This window comes from Danio aesculapii, chromosome 1 (genome assembly GCF_903798145.1).
Source record: "Danio aesculapii chromosome 1, fDanAes4.1, whole genome shotgun sequence".
NCBI lineage: Eukaryota > Metazoa > Chordata > Actinopteri > Cypriniformes > Danionidae > Danio > Danio aesculapii.
The window spans coordinates 34,469,038-34,494,110 of NC_079435.1; the positions used below are offsets into that span (position 1 = coordinate 34,469,038).

At 36.5% G+C, this 25,073-nt stretch overlaps 1 protein-coding gene across 2 annotated transcripts in view; it reads left to right on the forward strand.

The window, feature by feature from the left end:
* Window positions 1-25,073, forward strand: part of cntln (centlein, centrosomal protein) — a 171,940-nt gene that overhangs the window by 91,863 nt on the left and 55,004 nt on the right. For both annotated transcript variants that reach the window (XM_056459097.1, XM_056459104.1), the window contains 2 exons: window positions 17,908-17,993; window positions 23,454-23,551. In XM_056459097.1, the coding sequence (XP_056315072.1) occupies window positions 17,908-17,993; window positions 23,454-23,551 (184 nt within the window). The remainder of the gene's footprint in view (window positions 1-17,907; window positions 17,994-23,453; window positions 23,552-25,073) is intronic.

Below are 25,073 nucleotides of genomic sequence, written 5' to 3' on the forward strand. Positions count from 1 at the left end.
TATTACTTTGTAGCACAAACCATTTGAGTTTTAGTTTGTCATTTTAATTCATCTGTATATTGTTTTTCATAAATACCATTACAAATAGTGCTTCTAACTGCAAATGTAAAGGATAGGCAAATAAATAGAATACATAAGCAAGCAACAGCAAACTCAACCAGAAATTGTTAATATTAATAGAAGAAGCATGTTCACAAAATAGGTTTTGTTTTAAAAGTTGTCCTAAAAGGATTTAAATATTTTACAGAATATCATTTGGCTTTGTTTAGCTATATGAAAAGACTGACATGCATATGACACAAATATAAAAATAGGTGTTAATCTCTTTAACCCATCGTTAGTGAGGTTTATGTGCAGCGATAACAATCAGAGAAAGTACTTAAAAGTAATTGCATTATGAGTAGACCTCTTCACTCCAGTGCATTGAAGTGAAGAGATGCACTAGAGTGCATTGATTCAATAAGTTAAATTGTTCTCTGATATCTACATAGTATGTATGTTGCTATGGTAAGTGCAAAAATTCTCCAAAACAGTTTAGATGCTCATCTATAACCCCAGAAATGACTCCTGTAAGCCCAGGTTTGACCATATTTTAAACGGTCGTGAATATTTATGAGCTCTTCTCTGACACTCTGCAGTTTGTCAGTGCCTTCTCTCTCTCTCTCACACACACATATGCACACACAGCATGTAAAATTAAGACTTGCTAAGTAATCACAGTTCATTTATCAACAATATTTTAACAAATTGAGTAGTTGTTTTGTTAGATTATATTACCTGAAGCAATAGAGGAGTTTATCTTAGCTAGAAGGAGTGAGTGAGATATCTTTGAGCCACCAGACTAATAAAAGATCAATGTTGTAATCTGATTGGCCAATCAAATGCAGCCTGGGGCATTCATATTAATGATCCTGTGTACAGCGTAAAACAGTTCCGGTTAGCTTTATTTAGCTTTATTATTTTATTAACCTTTTTTCACCAGGATTTTGCAAACATGGGATTTACATGAGAATGACAAAATTACGTTTTGAATGAGGCTGTAACATGTGAAGGTAAAACACTTTGAATGTGTCCTGCTTGGACTGTATCATGTCAGACATTTACTGTATTTTTGTCTTAAATACATTTATTTTCTGTTTCTTTTTATTTTCTGTTTTTAATCTTTTAAGCACAAATTGCAGTCTTAGATAAAAATGAATTGATTTACTCAATGCGATACAATTACCAAAAGTGACCTCACAGTATGATTTTTCACATTTATTTCTTTTTAACAAAATGAGTTGACACACATTAACAAGTGCCCTTTAAAAAAAATTTCATGTCAAATACAATTCAATTGCAATTTTAAAACCAATTCAAAAAAAAAAAAAATCATTAATCAAAAGATTGTTTGAGATGTCTTTGACATTTTTGACAATTTGACATAACCAAATACATCATAACCAGTCTTATATTGGTTAATGACGTATTAATGACGTGTTATGTCATGGTTATAAATGTGTCATGAGAGCCTTATGATCACCCCTTCAAGTGAAGTGTTACCCAATAAATAATTATTCAAAATGAGTCTGGCAGTACATTAAACAGTAAACTGTGCTTATTATGAATCACTTTACATCACAAATAGAACAAAAAAATCAAACAGTAAGGTCACTTAAATAAGGTCACTGTGTAGGGCAAGCAAGTTACTGACAATTAGTCATTCTGCTGTTTAATATTCACAGACACTATCACTCCACCACTGGGAAGGCAGAGTGCAAGCGGTGCTTGTTCACCCAAAAGACAGCTGCTTTCACAGGCACGGCGCATTGGCTTTAACCCAATAACTTAACAAATTTTCATGCAATACAAGAACATTTCACTGAGCTCATACCAGAGTGCTGAAAACACAAAGTTTTGTCAATAATTTGAATTTGATACAATGATTCAGTGTTAGTGTAGAAATAACCTATAAGTAAAAATACAAATATACTGTGTGCAATTGATTGTCTGACTTAAAATAATGCTAGTCATGCTCCTGTGAAATAACTGACACAAGCACAGCATTTTTGTTACGTTTTATTTTTATTATTTTTTTTATTTTCATTAAATAAAAAGTGTGACCTTTTACCTACTTATTGTTGTGCTTTGTGTAACAGTGACGTGAGCATCGTGCTTGACCGCACAAAAAAGCTTCCTGTATGTGTGAAAGTGGCAGCCATTGTTAAGGAGTGAAGGCACTGCTTGACTGCTTGTCTGCTGCTGCCTGAACAAGAAACCAGAGTGAAAATGTTGTTACTGTGAAGCAAACAATAGACCACAGTGCTATTGCACCTGTAAAGAGAGTTTGCAGTTGACATAGAGACTGCTGTCTGTGTGTTTAAAATATGTATTATGATGCATTTAAAGAGCCCCTATTATGTTTTTTTTTATTATTAGCTCAAAGTGAATTAAAGATTCATTTGAAAGGGTCTTCAAAAGAATCGACTCTTCAAATTTGAACAAACGAATCGTCCAGTGATCGTTCAAACAGACAGTTGACTTCAATTATGGCTATTGCTATCAAAAATAAAAACCCATTTATGTTTAAGCAAGGTAGCATGATCGAAATTTAAGACATTAGATTCATAAACATGCACAGGCACCTTTCTTTATACAAAATGAAACTTTATTGACTAATCTAACAGAAACTAACACAAACACACATTCATAAAGGTGTAGAGAAGAGTAAATAAAGTAAAATAAGAGTTTGAGAGAGTATAATGATAAAAAAAAACTTGGATTTTGCAAGACCAAACCAAGCAAACCAAAAATAATCAATTTAACCCTTCTATGGTTTCTTTGAGGTTACATTTAATTCACACTAGTTCAGTGGTAGTCTGGATGTTTTACTTGTGTTTCTTTTGTGATGTGCAGAACTCCTTCTGTTGCACACTTGGCTAGCTGGTCATCAGTTCTTTGTCCTCGTGAGGCTTGGAGTGGGGTGGAGTCGGTCGTTTAAAGTTTAAAGTGGCAATAGGACTAGTCATGTTGACTACTGGTTTTGCAGCGCACTAAACTTAACTAGACTCTTGACGGAAAAGAAAGAAAGAAAGGTATTGGAGATGGGAAAGTCTGAACTGTGCGGTTAACCCATTTTGTCTGGGTCCACTCTGGTCTGGGTTCACTCTGGTCTGGGTTCTAGTATGGGCGGTGGCCTTAGGTCCCAAGCTTTTATAAGGGTAGTTTTGTACCCATCCTCCGGAGCAGAGTTGACCAATGTGAAGTTATCTCCCCCGAGGCACGTTTTATAGACTTTGTTCCTAAGTGTGGTAATTTGCTTAGACATTCTGGGTGTAAACTGATATAGAAATGTTCAAAGCTTCTTATAATGTTAATATTTTGTACACGTATTAACATGTAACATGTAAACAATCGTTCAGTACACCAAATGAGCTTTGCAGGGACATCAAAAATGAACTATCTATGACTTTGTTTAGCTGTGTTAGAGTTAAACATTGATTGCAGAAGTATTAAAACCATAATATTAATACATGAGCAAAACATCTGTTTACACGTAAAGTAGGCTTGGGCGGTATCCAAATTTTGATACGTCAAACCTCCTTCCTATTTTACCTCGGTATATGGTATTACCATACACAATGAAAAAAGATTATGATGTAAGGCTCAGACAGCTTCACCACACTGTTGGCTTGTGCCTAAACCATTCAGAAACTGAATACCGTAAATGCGCAGTCACTTGTTTGTCTTGTTCGTATTAGAGAAAGGTTTATATTAAAAGTATAAGACTTAAGCAAGGAGCTTATAAAAGTTCTCAGTGTGTCCATTTCTGAGACTATTGATATACCTGGGGCTTTGTCAGACCTTTAAAGGGACTTTTTCAGTACACAAATTATTTGGACCAGTTTCTTCTTCCCCCAGATCACAAGCTTAGAGATTAAAATGGTTGCCTCCTTGTTCACTGTAGCTTGCAAAATATGTATTTAGTTGTGTGTATTTGGTCACTCTGCACAGCTTGTAACTCTGGTTAACTGGCTATGGGGCTATTCACAAAACTGTGTGGAAAATGCAATGCATGCCTCTTCCTTTACCAATTTAAAGCTCGTGCTCCTGTTGTGTCTGTCATTGCTAGACCACCATCAGCTGTGCTTTCATGTGATCTGGAATGCACTGCTTTTGAGCCATGCTGACCAGAATGTACCTGCAATGAGCTGGTGCACTCTACACTCAGTGTTCAAAATAGTTACAGTTAATCATTTATCAAGCGGTTTTGTCCAAAGCGACTTACAATTGACCCTTCGTTAAGCCCCGCCCTCCTTAGTTACTGTTGCTACGGCTGTCAAGCTTTCGTGCCTGGCATGGCTTTTACAATGTGCATGCACCGGTGTCAGACATCGCCAGGGATATAATGTCATTTTTGGAGAACAGGTGAGATATGCGAGAAAGCCAGAAAAAAAAGACTGCAGTATGCATTACAGGGGTATATTCACAACATAATAGGCAACCGATTAGAAGATAACAATCAAAATTGAAGCTAGCTTAGCCTAGCCGCCTCATACGCTGACCATTCAACAGCTTAGCTAATGCTCAGCAGGAGAGGTGAAATTTACAAAGAACATAACAATAACAAATTAAACCATAAATTCTCTATTTTTAGCCAAAAAACCTGATAGACTATTGTTGTGCAATGAAATATAGCATTACTAACCGACGTGGAAACACGCATGGACAGAGCTTTTGCGTAGTTCATTCATAGAAAGAGCAGCCAGAAAGGGGAAATTTGTGGATTTGTACCGAATATTAGCATCATTGACACGAAACAGTGTACAGTAAGTTACCTATTACTGTCAGTATGTGTGCTCTTTATAAATTAATGAAAAACAGCTGCTGGTAAAGCATATTGATCGCAAGTGCTCAATTTTTGATCATATCTCTGTTTTGTTCTGTTGATTTGTAATTTTAAATATTTGTAGCTTGAAATAGATGTAAATATGAAGTTCAGTAAGGTTAGCAACACATTCACAATAGAGTGCGCTGATTGGTTCGAACCAAGTCTTTCTTATGAATAATGCTGAAAACTCAAAGATGTCACGCTGTACCGGCCGGTACACGCTGGAATTAACACAAGGATTTCATTGTGATGCAGCTTCAAAATTTCTTTTGAAACCAGAAGAATGAATTTGCTCGAAATAACACAAAAACAACCAATTTTATTTTTTTTTGTGAAATATGTGTCCTAATAGTGTTTAGCAACGTGGGACACATACCAGTTTATGACTGTCAACATCTCAAAAAAATGTGTTTTGTGACCTTTTAACATCTCAACCGGTTCAATGTCATATAAATATATTTAAGTAGGTATCACTGCAGGCCAGATACCTCTAAAAGGGAGGAATTATACTGCAAGCAGGCTGGGTGACCTCCAAGTGGGAGGGACTTATTTAAGCTGGATTTAGGTTACTGTGACGTTGGTTTTAGGGTTGTGGTAGGTGTAGACATTCATAAAACACAATAGGCTCTACAACGAGCTATGCACAATGTCTATAGGGTGTGTCCGAATCCACTTTTGCTATTTTAAGGATGGAAAAATACAGCCTGTGTATCAGCACATAATCTGAAAGGGTTGTACTTATTCTCTTAGTGAGTTATGGGTGTGTTTTAAGCATCACTTGCAGTACACCAATCAGTCTCATCTCCCGTTCCCTTTAAGATTCTGTTGCATCGTGCCATGGCGCATTTGCTTTTACATGGCGGACTTTGTAAGTGGAAAAACTGAACGCTACACTAGCGAGTTAAAGACTCCTCCATTCGGCCTCTTTACTTTCTCTTTACTTTTTCTCTTTACTTTATTTCTTTACTTTCGAGGAGTAGGGAAACGCTGTTGAATGCACCCCACTGAAGACATTCGTTAGCCTACACATTTCATTTGTAATTTTGTTTAAGCGCAAAGATTTGTTTCAAAACTATTTCCAAATTTAGTTCTAACTTCCAGCAAACAAATAAATGAACAATAATAACGAAGTGTGGTCAAAAAACTGAGTTATATTCAAACACACGTCCTGTTCTTATGCCCCAAATGGAAGTGCGTACATCTCCAAAACCCGAAAGTGGACAAATCTAAACTTGTTTTTATTAAAACAAGTATAAATATGCATATGATAAATAATACTAATAATTCAATTCAATTTACCTTTATTTGTATAGTGTTTTACAATGTAGATCGTGTCAAAGCAGCTTCACATAGAAGATTATAGCAGATTGAAACAGTGTCAGTTTTCAGTGTTTAAGTTCAGTTCAGTTTAGTTAAGTGTGGTTTATTAATCACTACTGAGAGTCCAAACACTGAAGAGCAAATCCATCGATGCGCAGCTCTACAGATCCCGAACCATGCAAGCCAGTGGCGACAGTGGCAAGGAAAAAAAATTCACCAATTGGCGAAAGTGAAGAATTAAAAACCTAGAGAGAAACCAGGCTCTGTTGGGCATGACCATTTCTCCTATGGCCAAACGTCTTGTGCAGAGCTGCAGTCTAGGCGCTGGAGAAGCTGGAGGTCAGCGAGACTCGTCTGTCCTCGGAGCATCACAGGAATCAGTCTCATGCTCTCCACTCCTCCATGACCACCACTGCAGCTGCTCAGGATATGGCCTGGTCCAGGATTATGGAAACCTTGGGATCATCTTGTCGCTGGTCTTGGATCGAATCAGTGGCCCTGCATAGTCTCTGAGGGCCTGGGAATGAGTATCCCCAGGTGGAAATAGAAAATAAAGAGAAAAATTAGCGTAGCTACTGTTCATAGTGTATATAAACGAGATGCAAAAACTTGCGTGGAGCACATTCATGTATCATACCACTAAGTGATGCACTGAGTGTATGCTTTACTAAAGAGATAGGTCTTTAATCTAGTTTTGAACTGCAAAAGTGTGTCAGAGCCTCAGATATTATCAGGAAGGATATTCCAGAGTTTAGAAGCCATAAATGAGAAGGCTCCACCCCCTTTACTTGACTTTGCTGTTTGAGGTACTACGGGAAGACCTAAGTTTTGAGATCTTATGGCCTGTTTCCACTGAGTGGTACGGTACAGTTTGGTACGCTTTAATGGCCGTTTCCACTGTCAAATGGCGTACCGAACTGAACCATACCGTACCACTTTTTAAGCACCCTTTCGAAAGGGTACCAAACAAGAGAAAGGGTACCAAAAGGCGGAGCTAGACGCGCAGCTGAACGCTATTGGTTTACAGAGATACGTCATTCGCTTACGCAACAAGCCAGAATGGAAACAAAAAACCAGCCATGTTTAAAATACACACACAGCCGAGAGATTACAGCGGAATTATATATACATATAATAACGAGCCATGGTCGATCCGGGCTCAAACAAACCTTGTCGTCGTCTTGATGAACAGCCACAAAGCCATGGAGTAGAGCAGAATCTACCCTGTGCCCCGTAGTTTTTTACAAGGCAGTCTGAAGTGCGAGCGGTTTCGCTTTCTTCCTTGTGTTCACCGCGTGTCTATATCTGAAATAACAAACTTCTTGAGCTGATGATGAAAACGTGCACTTGACTACTGACGTGCTTTTGAAACCCGATCTTGTCAGATACTGACAAACGCGAGAGTGAAGCGCAAAAAAAGCAAGAGAAGTTGGAAAAAAGGAGCACGTTATTTTTTCAGCAAACGTGAACAAAATGCCATGTATAACTGTTATCTTCACCTTTTGGACTAATATGAACTGGGAATGATAGAATTACTGTCTAACAGAGGCTACATGTGCTGATGAAGATTACAGACACAGATGAGAGGTTTGTACTGACTATGGGCTATATTTTGTGTTGTTTTTTTTTTTACCTAAATAAGGACTAAATGTATGCTGTGTGTAGTTCTTCTGTAGTTGGTAACATATCGGAGACTGTAAGGGGCGGCATGTGTTTATATATGTTCATTTATTTATTTATTATTATTTTTATTATTTTATTAAAATAAAACCTCCACCCTTATAAAAATAGCAACAAATCCAGGAGGTTTATACAGCCCAATTGGAGCTCAAGTGCCAACGACTTGGCGCTGACCAGCTCATTCACAGCTGGCTCCAAACTCTATTTATACCCTTCTCCGCATTTTGGCTCATGATAAATCGTTACATCTCTTGACCTAAACACATTAAAAAAATATTCCAAAGCAGGGGACAATATTGAACTAAACATGCTATTCCAATTATTATCACTGACCAATATTAGCCTCATTTGTGTCACTAACTACATTTACAGGCACTCAAATCATTTGATTATTTGGAATAATCAGGGAAAAGGCGTAATTACATAATGTTGGTTTTCGATTTGCATGCATTTTTCATTATTCATATTATTCCTAAGGGTTGAGGTTATTTATACCACCATTGTACACATAGACTACCCAAATGCACAGCACAGATGATGGAATCAGAAAGAGTGGTGTTGCTGGCCTCTGTTTTCATTTATTTATGTCTAATTCAAAACGCTTTTGTATGGTTGTGTTCCATGCTTTTTCAATACAATAGAAATGTGAGGAGCAGAGACTGATGGCAGTGAGTTGAGTTCACGATTCAGAGTGAAAATTTTGGAAAGTCATGCATATCATTGATGGTATTGTGTCAATTTGTTAGTCTCCAAATGAGCCCACAGGCATTTTTGTTCATTGGAGATGAGGGTGGCAGTTCAGAATCTTTTAGGACTGATTTGATTCCTAAAGTCACAATCCAATTTGAAAATGATTCCTGACCTACATTTTTTTTCCAATTCCTTCAGCTCTGCAAATCTTTTTACATTATCAATTTATCAGTTTACATTTTAAACCAGAATTGGAGTTTCTATGCTTTTGTTTATGATTGTAATCTTTAATTGACAGTAGTATTTCTAAGAAAATGTATAAGTTCTCAGACTGCAAAGAGCAATTATAAAGAACAGCTCTTACTCCAAAAAAAGAGAGCAAAAATGTTCCTATAAAAATGATATTTGGAAATTAAATAGTAATTTGTTTTAGTTCAGAGCCACAGATGTTTTTCACAATTTTTTTTTTTTTGGTTTTGTATTTAAAAATTAAAATTAACATGTTATTTTTGCCTTTTATTATTTTTTTGAACTGTCTCCGTTCATGTTTGGATGCATGTCCATGCACTGAGACATGGTTCCTCATGAGTAAATATCCAATCAGTTAGTGGTAATGTTAGAGATGCTTTCATGCAGATTTGTAGTCTGCATTTTATCCACAGTAGTGAGAATTAAACACATCACCATGAACACAAACCCAAAGCAGTGGACAAAATGGAGTCACTTTTTGTTAATTCAATCTGAGTGCCATATGTTCGGTCGTTCATGCCATTATTATCTTGGTTTTGACAGAGCACGAATGCACAAGGGACCAGAAGCACACACTGTACACCAATACCCATGTTTAAGCTATAAAGCAATTTAAGCTTTTGTTATTTAATGACTGAACCTTATGGTGCAAGTTTGAGATTTTAAAAGTACACGCAATAATAAATAAGTCTGAATGGAGAAACTCAGTTATTAGGTCAACGTGTGTTCAATCAGTTATGCCTTTGAACTTAAAAAAAATAATAATAATAATTGAGCAATTGTGTTGTCTGTAATTTTCTCAGTGCTTAAAGTGAAAACAGCATTTCCCTGCTCTCTGTTAATGTTAAATCAAACAGCAAAAGACAATGTCACTCACTGTTGTAGACTGAATAGCAGTTGTATCATAAATAATGTTGAACCTTTATTTTATTTATACAGTGAAGTTTATATACAGTATCCAGTGTTATATTTAATTATAGTGTTTAATTTCTGTATATGAAAACTAGTTAGATATCTGTAAAACCTGAAAAGGCCTGTAAAATGGACTTTTAGTAGTTTGTGTTGTGTTCATTTGTGCTATTGCTTGTAGGTGGATTTTATTTTTTGTATTTTTATTTGACAGTGTCCTGTTTTTTTTTTTTTTGTTGTGTTTTTTGCTGAACCTATCAAGTATACCAAACCATAGCAAAACCGTGACCTACAACTATGATATGAACCAAACGGTGAGCAACCTGTATTGCATCACGTTAATGCCACCCTTTACGAATTCTTTAGTAATTCTAAAGGATAAGAAGTTCTGTGATGCATCTATGAAAACTCAAGGTATCACTTTGTGGTGCAGCAAGAATTTTAATGCCTTTAAAATCTTTACCTTTGTCCATCTTTGTCCAAATGAAGATAATTCAGCAACATACCTACTGTACATGCTCTTGTCAAAACTTATTATTTTGTACATACACTTGTCAAAACTTATTATTTTTCTGTTGCTAGCTCACTGCCATGCAGACCAGCTCCATCGGGATCTAATTGGCATACTTTTGAGAATCAATGGAAAACAATCAGAAAAAAATGGTGATACACTGATGAATCTTTTTTTTTTCTGAGCAGCTGGCTGGAGCACAGGGCTACAAAGTGTACAAAAGCATGGCCAGAAATATGTGTATTTATTTTTTGAAACATCCAAGATGCCTGTGGCACGTGATTTAATTAAGGTGGCAACTGTGGACCAAGCAAGAGACCGCAAACAGCTTTGAAAGTACTTTCCACTGATGGCACACTGTACTGTCACCCTCACGGGCACATGCACACTTTGGTCAGAATGGCAATAATGCAATTAAGTTGTTTACAAGCCTGATATTTTTTATTAAAATCGGTGTATGCAACCTATGTTAATATGATTATGCTTGCTGAATATGAATATTATGAGCTTAGTGGCACTATTTAGATTGAAGTACTGCATTTACATAAGGTAAAGTTTAATCCTTGTGTGCTGTTGAGGATGTTTTCATCCACTCTGAGGTGATTTTAAGTATTAATTTGGCCACAACTTTCTCTGTGTTTCAGCAAATGGAATGATTTTTGGTGACAAATCTTTTTTGACACAAATTTCAGTTATAAAATGACCTTTTTCAATATGTTTGTGGCTGTTTTTGCCCCATTGACTTCCATTATAATGACATTTTTTAATTGCAAATCTATGACACCATATAATCATGCGTTCCTAATTTTTGCTGGTTTTCCCTGTTGGGAAGAGGTAAATAAAAATATTTGTACTGTTGATCATCAGTTGCAGTGGAAAAAAAGCTTAGTTTCTGGATACAAATTATATGCTTATATGAAGTATAGTGTGTGTGGGCATGTGGGAGTGTGTGAGTGAGACCTTTGCGCACTTACCTTGATGGGTTTGAGAAAAATAGAAAAATAATTAGCTCAGCTCTCAGAACATAGTAAACATAGTAAGTGTATTTATGCACGGACACTATAATTTGATGTTTTACTCCACAGAACTTCATATAAAAACTAGAAATCTTTTCTGCACAGACCTATCGACGGGGTTAATCCTGCCAACTGATGATTGACAGTAAAAATGAAAAGTTTGACTTCTTCTTAACAGGGAGAAACACCAACAATCAAGAATGCATGATTTTTTGATGTCATGACTTTGCAATCAAAATTTGTCGTTACAATGGAAGTCAATGGGGCAAACACAGCGAAAACATAACGAAAGGGTGGTCAATTTGAGCAGTACACAAGAGTTAATATCAGAATGTCCAATTCTCATTATACTTTCAAGCTGAAGATACTTTGATTACTGAAGTACTAAATTACTTTGATTGAATTTCAATAAATGCAGGTAAAGTGATATGAGTTACTTTGTATTCTTAAAAAATATGAGTTTAATCACATAAATATATAATCATTGTGGGTTGTTTACATGAGCTAATAAAGTTTATGATCACAATAAATTTAGCCATTGTGAACAACAGCAAAACAGATATGTTTGGCCATATTATTAAATGCTAGGATATTAACTATGAGGATGTTAAATGAGGCAGGATTGATTACTACTAAAGCTAGTAGAAGACACATTCTTTATTTAATCTTAAAAAAAAAAGTCTGTAAAATGTATGGTAAAAAAGTGGCACCTGTGGTTGTCAGAACCATATAGTTAAAAACACTGAATTAACATTAAAATTAAATTAACTTTAAATTTAAGGTGCCATATTTCATTGATTATTAAAATGGGATCATTTTGAAGTATTGGCAGCATCATCTTGTATCTTTATACAAACCCTATGGAAAAATGTGTCAGTGTAATTCATATAAATGCTAAAGCCAATAAAGATTATTCATCAAGGTTAGTTTTAAAATGAATCGGGAAAACATTAAAGTGTAAAAAAAAATTATGTGTAATGCAGGATGTTCTGGGAAATTCAAGTTTGGTTATTCACCATTTAACAAACGTAGTGTTAACCAAGCAACATATCTACCGTAGCATTTTTACATGACTTTGTTATGTTAAAGTCATGCCCAGTTTTGTAGAGCAATGTTGGTATTAAATGAAAAAAGAAATTGTTACTTTTGATTGGAAGGATGCATTAATTTGTTCAAATGTGACCATAAAGACATTTATAATGTCATTCATTCATTCATTCATTCATTCATTCATCCATTTATTTTCCTTCGGCTTAGTCTCTTTATTCATCAGGAGTTATCCAGCATATGTTTTACACAGCGAATGCCCTACCAGCCACAACCCAGTACTGGGAAACAACCATACGCTCTCGCATTCACACAAATACACTACGGTCAATTTAGTTTATTCAATTCACCTGTACTGAATGTCTTTGGACTATGGGGGGAAACCGGAGCACCCGGAGAAACCCACGCCATCATGAAGAGAACATGCAAACTCCTCACAGAAATGCCAACTGATCCAGCCGAGACTCAAACCAGCGATCTTCTTGCTGTGAGGCTAACCACTGAGCCACTGTGCTGCCCCACATTTATAAGACATATATTTTATACATATATTTAGTGCAAATATTTGTATACATACACATATAAGACACATGTTTTATCCTATTTAGAAATCCTATTTATTTAAATGACTAAACACTGTTGGTTTAAAAAATGTACATTTAAGAGATTTATATGACATTTTATTATATCGCTGTCTGCACTTACACAGATGATGGACTTGTATAGAAGCAGGCACACATATTGAGCCATATACAAAGAAACATGTTGTCTGTGCTCCCCACGATTAGCTTTGTGAGGTAATAATTTGCAATTGAAAAAATAGCAGATACATGTGTCAGTCGCAAAATAATTAACCCTTTCACACTTCCTCAGGTTTCTCAGTAGTGGAAGTCATCATAGTTGGTAAACTCAGAGCGCAGTGAATGGGAGAATACAACAAATATTTTTTTACAATCTTATTTGCTCAAATAATAAAAGAAAAACGCCATGATGGTGTTATCAAGACTTTCAGAAAAAGGAAAAAATAAATTATATGAGAGAGGAGAAATTGTGCAGCCAGAGGAGAGAATAATGTCAAATTTGCTGTCCTGTCCCATTGGCACTGCATTAGAAACCCCTCGCACAAGTGTTAATTCGTTTTTTGTAATTTGAAGCAAAGATGATATAATACATTCATAAATACGTTCATACGTGTTTTTTTTTTAAAGAATAAAACTAAAAGCTTTAAAGGATTTACGATGCTGATGACCGTTAAACATGTTATAACAGGCTTGTGAAAAGGGTCCATAATGTCATAGCTTTTGAATCAGTTCAAGAGGTTTTTCTCACTGCAACAATATGCTGTTGAGGGCCACACATGAGATGCGAGATAAATGAATACACGAGTGGGCGAAGGACAAAAAAACCTGTCAAATGTCTTTGAAATGAACCATCTGAACAATGTCTTGAGGTGTGGTAACCATGGTATAAGCAGAATAATTGACTCAGGTCTGTTGAATTATTAAAAACAATGCACACTTGAGGTCCACTTCGCGTCATGGACACATTATCACCTCAGGTGTGCATTGTTTTTGAATAATTTAATGGCCCGACATCAATTATTCCTACATATTTCTGATCCTGAATGCTGATTGGTCAATTACAGACAATTAAATAAAACCAATTGAAAACAACAATACCAAAGTTCGAGTAGATGATGATGCAGAAACTAAAAAACAATTGTAATGTTAATTTTTTTTTTCAAACTCAAGTTATTGGCAAGCAACATGTAGTAGCCTTTGGCAAATCGTAGCCACCAACCTGCCATTTTAAGTAAGTGCATGGAATATGAAGGCTGTCAGTATTTGATTTGATTTTTTTCTGTTCTTTGGCTGGTCTACAAATAAATACATTAAAAAAACAGAAATTACAGACAATACAAAAATTATTCTGGGGCCTTCATCATATGTCATTGTCATTTCAGTTGTCACTTCCTGTTTTTTTGTTTTGTTTTGTTTTTTTAGAGAACATAAAATCACAGTGTTTTTTTATTCTCATTATTCTTCTCCCTACATCTCCACTTTTAATTTCATTTATATCAAAATGTATTCAACCATCATGGAAGCTCTAGAGAGGGGCCTGCTAACCATCCTATACTAATAAACATCTGTTATTCAAATGATTCACTCGCTCAAAAACTCACTGGGACGGGAAAGCAGGGGATTGAGGGAGAAGAGGTTCACACCATCTCAAAAAAACCCTAAAAACAAATCTATGCTGTTGACGTGAAAAGAGAAGCTGTATTAACTGTGTTTTGATAGAGTGACTGGTGGGATCACGAGAGACTTTCAGCTGATCTCCACAGCTGGAATGCTAATAAACCACCTTGTGCTGATGCCTATACGTGCTGCATTTTAGCACAACAGTACAAGGAGGAGTTGATTTTAGATCTTTTCAATCAAAAGTAGGTGAGACTTTGTGAGTAGAACAGAGAGTTGATGTTCATTTCCGTGGGCAGTTTCAGTTTGGAGTTAATTGTTGTGCTCCAACCGAAGCATAACCCAGAGTACTTTGCTAGTAGTAACACTATGATGAGCTAAGCCACTGCAATTCAGCAGAGGTTGTTCTAGCGCTGCGCTAGAACAAATGGGAGGGGAACTAGGTGTGTGTTTCAGGTGCAGATGCCTCACTGGGGCCTACCACAATCCTCAGCAGGCTTCTTTTGGGTCCTAATAATAACTTGAAAGTGCCTCTTTTTGCCCCTTTTAATTAGTCTCCAGAACGCATACAGCTAATTGGTGGTTCTTAATTGGGTTTAGATTCGCTACTTGTCTGTTCAGATCCCCCTGCACCCCACCCCAATCCCTTCTCCGTCTAGGTGAAAAGAAATCCTCACACCCCAGCCAGGGGTTTTATGTTTCTTGTCACTTAGCACTTTGATTTCTTGGCGAATTAAGAGCTATTTAATTAGCGGGGTTTCTTTTTATATCTCCATCTCAGTGGGGGAGAGATTTGGATGGTGTCAGAGTTGAGGCAGTTTAAAGGTAAAAGAGGAAGTTTCAAAAGCAATGGCTTAGCACACTTTGACAGAAACTTATTGCATTCGCAGTCTAGAATGAAAATGAATGAGTAAATTCATGCACAGAGACAACAGGCATAGTTGTCAAGTTCAGATGTGCTTTGGGTTAAACTTCACTGACACTTTGTGCATCTATATATTCATTATGGGGAGGTGAGAAAGTGCAAGTTTTGATTGCTTATACAGTATCTTGTAAATGCGTATTTAGTCCTTGTTTTTGGAACACACAGATAACGTTAAGACTATACTTATAATACCACCCAAATACTTGAATTTGTTGAATACTACCTTGATAGATGCTAAATGGAAAAATGCATTCTTTTCATTTATTTTGTTGTCTAGATTTATTAAGGCCCAATCCCAATTCTACCCCTTAGCCCTTCCCCTTACCCCTCGTTTTGCACGATCCCGTGAAGGGGTAGGGGTGTCCTAATTCTCTTTAGCTTGAAGGCGTAGGGCTAAGGGAAAGGGGTGAATAGCCCTTCGAACAAAGATTTTTCAGGACCACACTCGAAACGAAGGGGTAAGAAAATTTCCCAGAATACACCAGCCACAACGGCAGGATAGTTACACCCAGAAGTAAGGAGATCCACAAATTAGTATTTTTTGTCATTATTACGAATTTTTACAACAAACATAGGTTTCAATATATTCATAACCTTATACGTCTTTTACCGTCATACTTAAAAAAAAAACAAAACAAAAAAAAACAGCTAAAATAAAAACCGCTAAATTTCACGATCTATAATCCATAATCGTAACTCCTGTATAGCAGTCTCACAACATTTTGACACTCGATGACACTCGAATACCCTGTCAGAAAAGTCTAGTGGCTGGGAATGGGCTTTTTACAGTGTCTGCTGTGATGTTAATGTTGTTTTTGGTGTGTTTACATAGATGAATATAGCCACTGTGTTAAATGCACAATATTATGATCTTATTGCCTCATTAGGTAGTTATGATAACATAATATATGCCTCAGTGATTTCCTGAAGATAAATACCAAAAAATAGCACAACTGTAATAACTACAGCAGTCGTCACTATCGTCTGATGTCATATAGAGCAAGAGATTGCGATGACATATGATGATGTGTGCAGGTGCTGTAGTGCTGTCCCAATTCTTAGGGGTAAATTTTGAAGCCCTTCCCCTTCACACTTGGTTTTAAGGGCCATAAGGGCAATAAGGACTCATTTGTTAACATAAGTTATTGCATGAACTATAGAAAAGGGAACTTTCTTTGACAGAATGAGCTAATGCTAGGAATAACCTTTGCTAATGTTGCCTTTTAATTCTAATTGCTAGTGCTTGCTTAATTCTAATTAAAAGTGTTGCCTTTTTATTCCTTTGGGCCTCACAACAGCTTTTAAAACAAAATGAAACATGATTATTTGCAGTATGACTTTGTATTATGTTTGTATCTGAATGTTAGTCTTAAAGGATTAGTTCACCCAAAAAAACAAAAATTATGTTACATGAAATCCGAGAGTTCCCTAATCCTCCATAGACTGCAATGAACTCGACTAATTCGTTCTCATAAGTATTCGTGTAGTTTGATAATATTCCAATTGAACCACTGAAGGATTTTTTTTATTTTATTTTTATTTTGAATGAGTTTGGACTGTTGTTAACAACTCTAAAATATATATTTGGTGTTATAATCTACTGTAATCATGTTTTTGCAACTTAAGCAATTAGGGAATGTTGTTTGCAATTGTGAGTAGTGCTTGGGATGGACTCATTCAAGATATGCTCACTGTCAACCCCACACATGGAGGACAGTGAATTGTGTCGGTGTAACTTTCAGGATAATGGATGTGTAGTTCCCAGCATGCTTTGCATTAAAATGAGAAAATGTTCTCAATAAAAGTAATCCTAGGTGTTTAAAATTAAGAGGACTTTAATCTTCATTTGTTTGAAGATTAAAAAGAGTTTCAAATATGTTTTTAGGTTTACTGTACAGAAGAATAGCAATAATGCTTTGAGTCTTGGCAGATGTATGATCAACATACATAATGTTTGTTACTTCACCCAGTGAGTCATACCTGTCCTACTTCTGAGATCAGTAAGCATTTATATATATATATATATATATATATATATATATATATATATATATATATATATATATATATATATATATATATATATATATATATATATATATATATATATATATATATATATATATATATATATTTTTTTTTTTTTTTTTTTTTTTTTTTTTTTTATTACTACAAAATTTTTAATTCAACACGATTTTTCCTTAGATAAGATATGACTGATCATTTGGAACATTCAAGTGATGTAAAATAGCAAGACCAATCAAGTTATGTTCACTGACAGTTATGTCTTAGTTAAAGTGTGGTAAATTCTCAATTGCTTAAACTCAGTAATCATATATTGTCAGCAATTGCTGGTAATAACAGTTTCAGGAAAATTCTCTATTATGCTGTGGTTTTGTGTTCACATGTAGAGTGTATAATTGCTAAATACCATAATGTGACTTTGTCAGTTCATTTTATCATCTGACTTGAAAGATGTTGAATTTGTTTAGAGCTAATATGAAGGAGGAACTAAACGCAGCCCTGGACAGAATTGCAGCACAGGAGATACAAGAGGATCAGCGGGAGGCAGCGCAAGGTAACACTGACATCACTCTCTGTCCTACCTCACACACACACACATCACTGGCATCGTTTACGTTTATTAATGTGCTATAATTTAACTGAAAAATGTCAGGATTTCCCTGCTCATGCACCAATGTAAATGTATTCTGTGGAAATAAATCTGATAATATACAGCAAGCAAGATACCATCATTCAATTATATCGCATATTTCATTTCTTTATGTTTGTAATGGTTTTATGTAACAATAACAACACGGCTGTTGACACAGCCTGCTCCTGTTATTTTATCCTAAATCCTTGTCTTACCAGTCTTTTAAAAACTTTATTACATTAAGTGTTATCCTTCTCTCTGGTCAGTCGCGAAATCAGGTCATAGGTGAGGCAGGGCAGCAATATTCCCCACACGTGCCTTCCACCGACACACACTTTCATCTTTCATCCACATACTGTTCCAGTGAAATCAGGAAATAAAATGATGACATGACCATTAACCCATGAGAATTTAAGAGAGGTGGGTCCAGATGTGCTTCTGGACATCCAATTTGCTGTATTCCCAGTTGATTTTGAACTCGCATGGCTCTTTCCACACCCTCAGAAAGAAGCTTGTACATTCCTATCCGTCAAACGCTCCATCAGAGCGATCTCTAGTGTATAAGCACCCAAAGTTCTTTGGGGAAAATTGGCCAAATCTTGGTAGGGACATTTCTGGAACTCCTGCTGAAATCTAAACATGTGCCATGAAGAAGCATTAATTACTAATCTTATTACCACAACAGGGTTTGCATTGTGCCCTGCGGGAACAACGAGGAGCACAGCTTAAAGGGATACTTCACCCAAAATTGAAAGTTTTTTTTCATCCGTTGAGCACAAAAAACTATATTTTAAGGACAGCTGAAAACCTGTAATCATCAAGACTTTCATAGAAGGAAAAACAAATACTATTGAAGCCAATGGTTACAGGTTTTCAGCTTTCTTCAAAATATCGTCTTTTGTGTTTTAAAGGAGAAATACACTCATAAATGTTTGAAACAAGTTCAATTCAATTCACCTTTATTTGTATAGCGCTTATACAATGTAGATTGTGTCAAAGCAGCTTCACATAAAAGGTCATAGTAAATTGGAACAGTGTAGTTCAGTTTGTAGTGTTTAAGTTCAGTTCAGTTTAGCTCAGTTCAGTGTGGTTTAAAATCACCACTGAGAGTCCAAACACTGAAGAGCAAATCCAACGATGCGCAGCTCTACAGATCCCGAACCATGCAAGCTAGAGGCGACAGTAAAGGGTGAGTAAATGATGAGAAGTTTAATTAAAACATTTTTTTTGGTGAGTTATCCCTTTAAGAAGTAATGTCAGCCAATTTACAATGTGTCAAGAACTTAATCAATAACATTCCCAAAGAGAAAAAAAAACGTCCTGGTTACGTACATAACCCACGTGTGTCTGATAACAGACAATGGGACATTGCTAGACGACCAATCACTCTGAAGAGTAAAAAAACGGGCCAATGAATGACAAATGAGTTGGCAGAGCTCGGCTCCGCAGGTGCCAGTGATTAGTCATTAAAGGAGTACATCAGCTGGTGTCCGTGAATCGAGCATTCAAATTTTTACGTGCTGAAGAGCCAATCACTCAGCTAACAGCTGGAGACTAAGCTGCTGTGGCAGTGGAGACACATGTCTCCATTCTCTATTTGGGTAACATTGGTTATGTAAGTAATAAGGACATTCCATGGGAACTTGACAAGTGTCTGATAACAGATGGGAATGTATGGGAAAACGCCAAAGCAACTAAGTCCGTTATGCTCCTGATGTGAAGTTTCCCAAGCATAGCGTGAGCGCACAAGCATCACCAAGAGTGCAACCCTCGAACGTCCTCTAGGCCCTTTAATAATTAGAAAATTTAGATCCATGGTTATAAATGTGATTTTACCTAGATAATATTGACTAGGGATTTTAGAAAAACAACAGTACGTTGGGAAAACGTGCCGGTCCCCGAAGGGGGAGGAGGCTTCGGAGGCCACCTGCTACCCAAGAAGGGAAACTTGATGGGAATAAGAACATATGGACTAGCCCTATGGAGGGGGAGTGCTACATATGATAAGCTGGTTAGGGGGTAGGGAGGATACGGGTCTGCCTGGTCAGCTGGCACCGAACTTCAGCATGAGGGTAGACCAAGTGGGCATACCAGACATCGCACTGAGCCAGGCACCCGACTCCTCTGCTGAGTCGGATGCTGGGGGCCTCGGAGGAATTCTCTAGGGTTTGCCAAATGGAAAACTTACTAACAGAATAAAAAAGGCGCACGTATCTCCAGATTAGAGTGCATGGCGACGCAAGCGCTTTTGACACTGAGCTTAATTTCCTCCTGATTGACTGTGGTTACCCAGTAATTGGAAGGAAACCGGCTCCACTCAAAGATTATAAAATCTCGCGAATGTGTTAGGTGTTGCAATGCCCGCAGCTCCACAGATATCTGTGAGAGAGGCGCTGCATGCTAATGCCCAAGAGGAGGCGACACTTCTAGTAGAGTGGGCTTTTACACTCTGGAGACACGGCTCACCCTAGCATTGGTCAGCGACGGCGATGACATCAACTATGGCATCCAGTGGGTCAACCTCTGTTTTGATACAGCACTTTCCCTCTGCTGACCACCATATCAGATAAAGAGCTGTTCACAAGATCTTAAGTTCCACGTAAAGCCACACAGTGCGACTGGGACAAAGCAATGAAGGGGCTGGGTCTGCCTCCTCCGTAGGCAGCGATTGCAGGTTCACCACCTGATCTCTAAATGGGATGGTAGGCCGGCAAGAAATCCAGGCACAATTGGCTGATTGAAAATGGCTCCAAATCCCAGACTCTCTTGAACGATGCCAATGCAATCAGGGCAGAATTTTCATTGTGACAGCCTACGCTCCAGCTTATCCTGAAGAAAGGATAACACAATGCTAATCTGGCAAGTTTTGGGGGCGAGAAGAATAATGGTGTTAACCGCCGACACCGTTTTCCATGCTCCTTCTATGGACCACACGTGGAGGTTCCAGAGATCTGGGCACGGGTGCCAGAGTGTGTCCTGTCCCTGGGAGAGGAGGTCCTCTCTCAAAGGAATGCGCCAGGGAGGGGCTGTCACGAGGAGTGTGAGTTCAGAAACTCAGGTCTGGTTGGGCCAGAGAGGCACAACAAACAAGACCTGCTCCTCGCTGACTTTACACAGAGTCTGTGTAAATAGGCTCACTGGGGCAAATGCATATTTTCGCATATCCGATGGCCAGCTGTGAGCCAGCGCATTCGTGTCGAGGGATGCCTCACTCAACCTGAGCGACCTGAGCTTTCCCGAAGCACTACTATATCAGCTGGACCGTGCTGGGGTGGAGTCTCGATTTTCCTCAGGACACTAGCTGCCGTGAGAATGCATTGGCTGCATCTAGCGATCTCCCATTGTCTATCAGACACACGTCTCTGTTCCCATGAATGGGAACTTCTGATCTGTGTGCATGAGCTCTATTTTATTTTCTTTAAGATGTATTTGCAGTGACAGTAGTAATGTTTGCTTAAAGAGAAGATTGAAGGGAATTAGCAAAGCCTGTTTATTCTGTAGACTAGTACCAACATCTCTGCTAGTATAAGACAAAGTGCTATTTACAATTTAGCTCAGTATGCCTGCTAGCTGACAAGAATGGCAAATCTTTGCATCAGTAAATCACCTAGTCATTGCAATACTTAATAAGTTCTCACTTCTAACACACAGACACATTTGATGGACAAAACTGAAATATATGTCATTTGATCATATGGAGCAACAATTATGAATCTGTATGGCAGATTTTATTGCTGACTAAAAATATGCATGCAATTGTGACTACAGTTGTCAAGTAGTTGTTGAGAGTTTCTTGATTTTGCTAGTATTAAACGATGTACTATCTTCTGAACTGTTCCACCTTCAGGCTTATTTAAGCAATGACAAAGTGACAGAGTTAGTGACAGTGCTCTGAATCTGTCTATATATTTACACTCGTGAGAATGAGTTCATGGATGACATTGCTTGCGAATAACCATCAATATTACACAGTTCTGTTATTTGAAAGGTATCATTCGTGATTAAATAAATAATGAAATAAATAACAATAATAATAATAATAATAAATGGTTTCAGTGGTTGAAATTCAGAATAATAATAAACATTAAGAATATTTAACATTTTTTTCTTAATGAGCCAATGCCATTCTAGTCATTGTTTCTCCTTTTAGAGAGTTGAAAGCCATTTTTAGGTTTTAGCATATTATCACAGCAGCAAATATATTTAATTAATAAATTAACATACAAATGGGTAACTTTGTAAATAATGCATTGAAGTTCTGCAGAAATCCATGACCGTGACCGTGGCCATGTATATGCCATTTTTTTATGCCAGCTAGTCCAATGTAATTTAGTAGATTTTTAAAACAATAAATAATAGTGTAATTAATAAAATTTATTTATCTTTTGGTTTTAATTATATCCAGTTTATTTACCTAGTTATAGCAACAATTAAACAATGTTAACTAAAATGTGGGAATTTTTGACCAGTAATTCCTTCAGATGACCTAAAATATAAAAAACAAAAATAAAAATGTGTGCGTGTGTGTGTGCGTGCTTGTGTGTCTTCGACTGTCTGGAATGGCCACATAAATTTTGCTGCTGGTCTGAGCACAGTTTTTAAGTGCAGGAAATGCTAATGTTATAAAAACAATAGGTTTTTAGTTTTATTTGTCCTTAAAAATGCATCTTGGTTTCTAAATATACATTTTAGGTTGATATAGAAGTGTATTTCAAAATTTGAATAGTTTGCATTAGTTGTATAGTGTATAGTGTAATAGTTGTATGTGTATTTCCTGTTGCACTGATAGAGCTCTTACACAAATAAGAACATGTGTGTGTATGCACATGTGAATAGGCGAATAGTTGTTTTTCTTTCTTTTTTGTGTGTGTGCATGAGGCTGCATAGGTCTGTGACTCACTAGAATTTCAGTCTTGCTCCTTACTGTCCAAAGGTCAGCTCAGGAAAAAAAAAACAAGCGACTGTAAATATTTCACAACATTTTCATTCGACAAATGAGCATCCACATTCACCATGAAACTTTTATTAACCCGAGGCGGCAGAAAGTTCTGCACTCCAAATGTGTTTATTTTCCCATCTTTAAACAAGCATAGCAACAAAGTTCCTGCATGAAGTCAAAAACACGAACTCAGTCATACACCGACAATTACCCTTAAAATTAATTTGTATTCTACAATAACCTGCAAGATTGCTTCAGGTCAGAAGGTTTTGATTTGTGGTTACGAGTCCCTTTGCTAAATCTGTCCATTAAGGGCCTCTTTAAGAGCTCAATCAGTTGAATAGACCTTTGAAAAGACAAGAAATTATGTGTCATTAATGATAATTGATTTGAATAGGGAAAGTGGCTGTCAGGTGACAGTATGAGTTTTTTTATTCCTTCAGCAGAGCTTCTGTTTCGGGAAGTGGCAGAGGAAGAGGTCACAAGGAGCAGCACCCCCATCAAGACAACCATGCGAAGAGTGGAAGAGACTTTTAAGAAGGTGCTCAATTTTGTAAGAATAGTTATCTGAGATAACAGAGAATGGTTACTAACATCATATGAAAGCTGTAGGCTACAGGTAAGTATACAATGTATGAAATGTTACTTTTTACAGTCAAATGTAATTGATTAGGTATAATGGAAATTAAGAAATAATTTTCACTCAAACTCAAGTGGTATTTTTTGAGATGGGATGTATTTAATCAACCAAATATTCAATACATTGTGCACCCATTACATATGTGTATAAAATAAACAAATGAATATATTTGTTAAACATATTGTCAGTTCAGTTCTGTTGATGAATTGGCATTCCTATAAAGCCCAATTTATACATCTGCATTGAGTGAAAGCCATACTGTAGCCCATGCTGTTACCTGTGCACACAGCCGTAGCCATTGTAAGGATTTTGCATTCTGTCTGTAACATTTTCAAAACACATGGTTAAACCTACCTGTCTTATCGAATCAAAAAGGTGGCAATACCAAATCTCCAGAAAATAGCAAATTGTATTTTATATATATATATATATATATATATATATATATATATATATATATATATATATATATATATATATATATATATATATATATATATATATATTTAATATTTTTGCACTTTTTGCTATTTGGCTGAGCACCCATTTAGATTGATTTTCATGCTTTTGTGCATTTTTTCTAAACCTAGTTGTCTTCCCATTGTATAGAGCAAATTTGGGCCCCACTTTATATTAAGAGGCCTTAATTAATATGTACTTACATTGAAATTAATAATTTGTTATAATGCAGTTATTGTCTAAATACATGTATTTACATTGTACTTATGCTTGATTAAATACATGCATGTAATTACAATTACGCTGTTGACTATACCGTACGCCTTAACCCACCCTTAAACTTACCCATACCACCAAACCTGTCCCTAACCATTTAACCATTTATATTTTGATATAAGTACATATTACTTAAGGACACTTAATATAAAGTGAGGCCCAAATTTGTTTATGAAGCTTAAATAAAGTAATTAACTCTTTCCCCACTAACATTTAAAAAAAAGTTTTAATAATTTTATTAATATTTTTCACCTAAATTTGAAAACCCCCTAAATATATTTTAATGTATATATTCTTAAATGTATGCTAACCATAGCATACGTTTTGCTATGGTTACGCCATCCGTCCAACCTACGAAAACTGATCTTTTTGAAAATGCTGAAGAGGCCGTTTTCATATTAAAATGCTGCTGCTCTGTCACAGTGTGTTTGGGGGAAAATGAAGACATCTGAAAATGGTGGCATGGCTGCAGACGTTCACCTGTCTGATTGGTGCTTTTTCCTCAATATTAAGGCCCCATTTACACTAATACATTTTAGTTTTAAAACACATAAGTTTTGCTACGGTTATGCCATCCATTCACACTACGCCAGAGTTTTCGAGCACCGAAAACGGAGCATTTTTAAAAAAACAAAGGAGGGAGGGGCCATTTTTATATTAAAACACTGCTGCTCCATGTTAGTGTGGA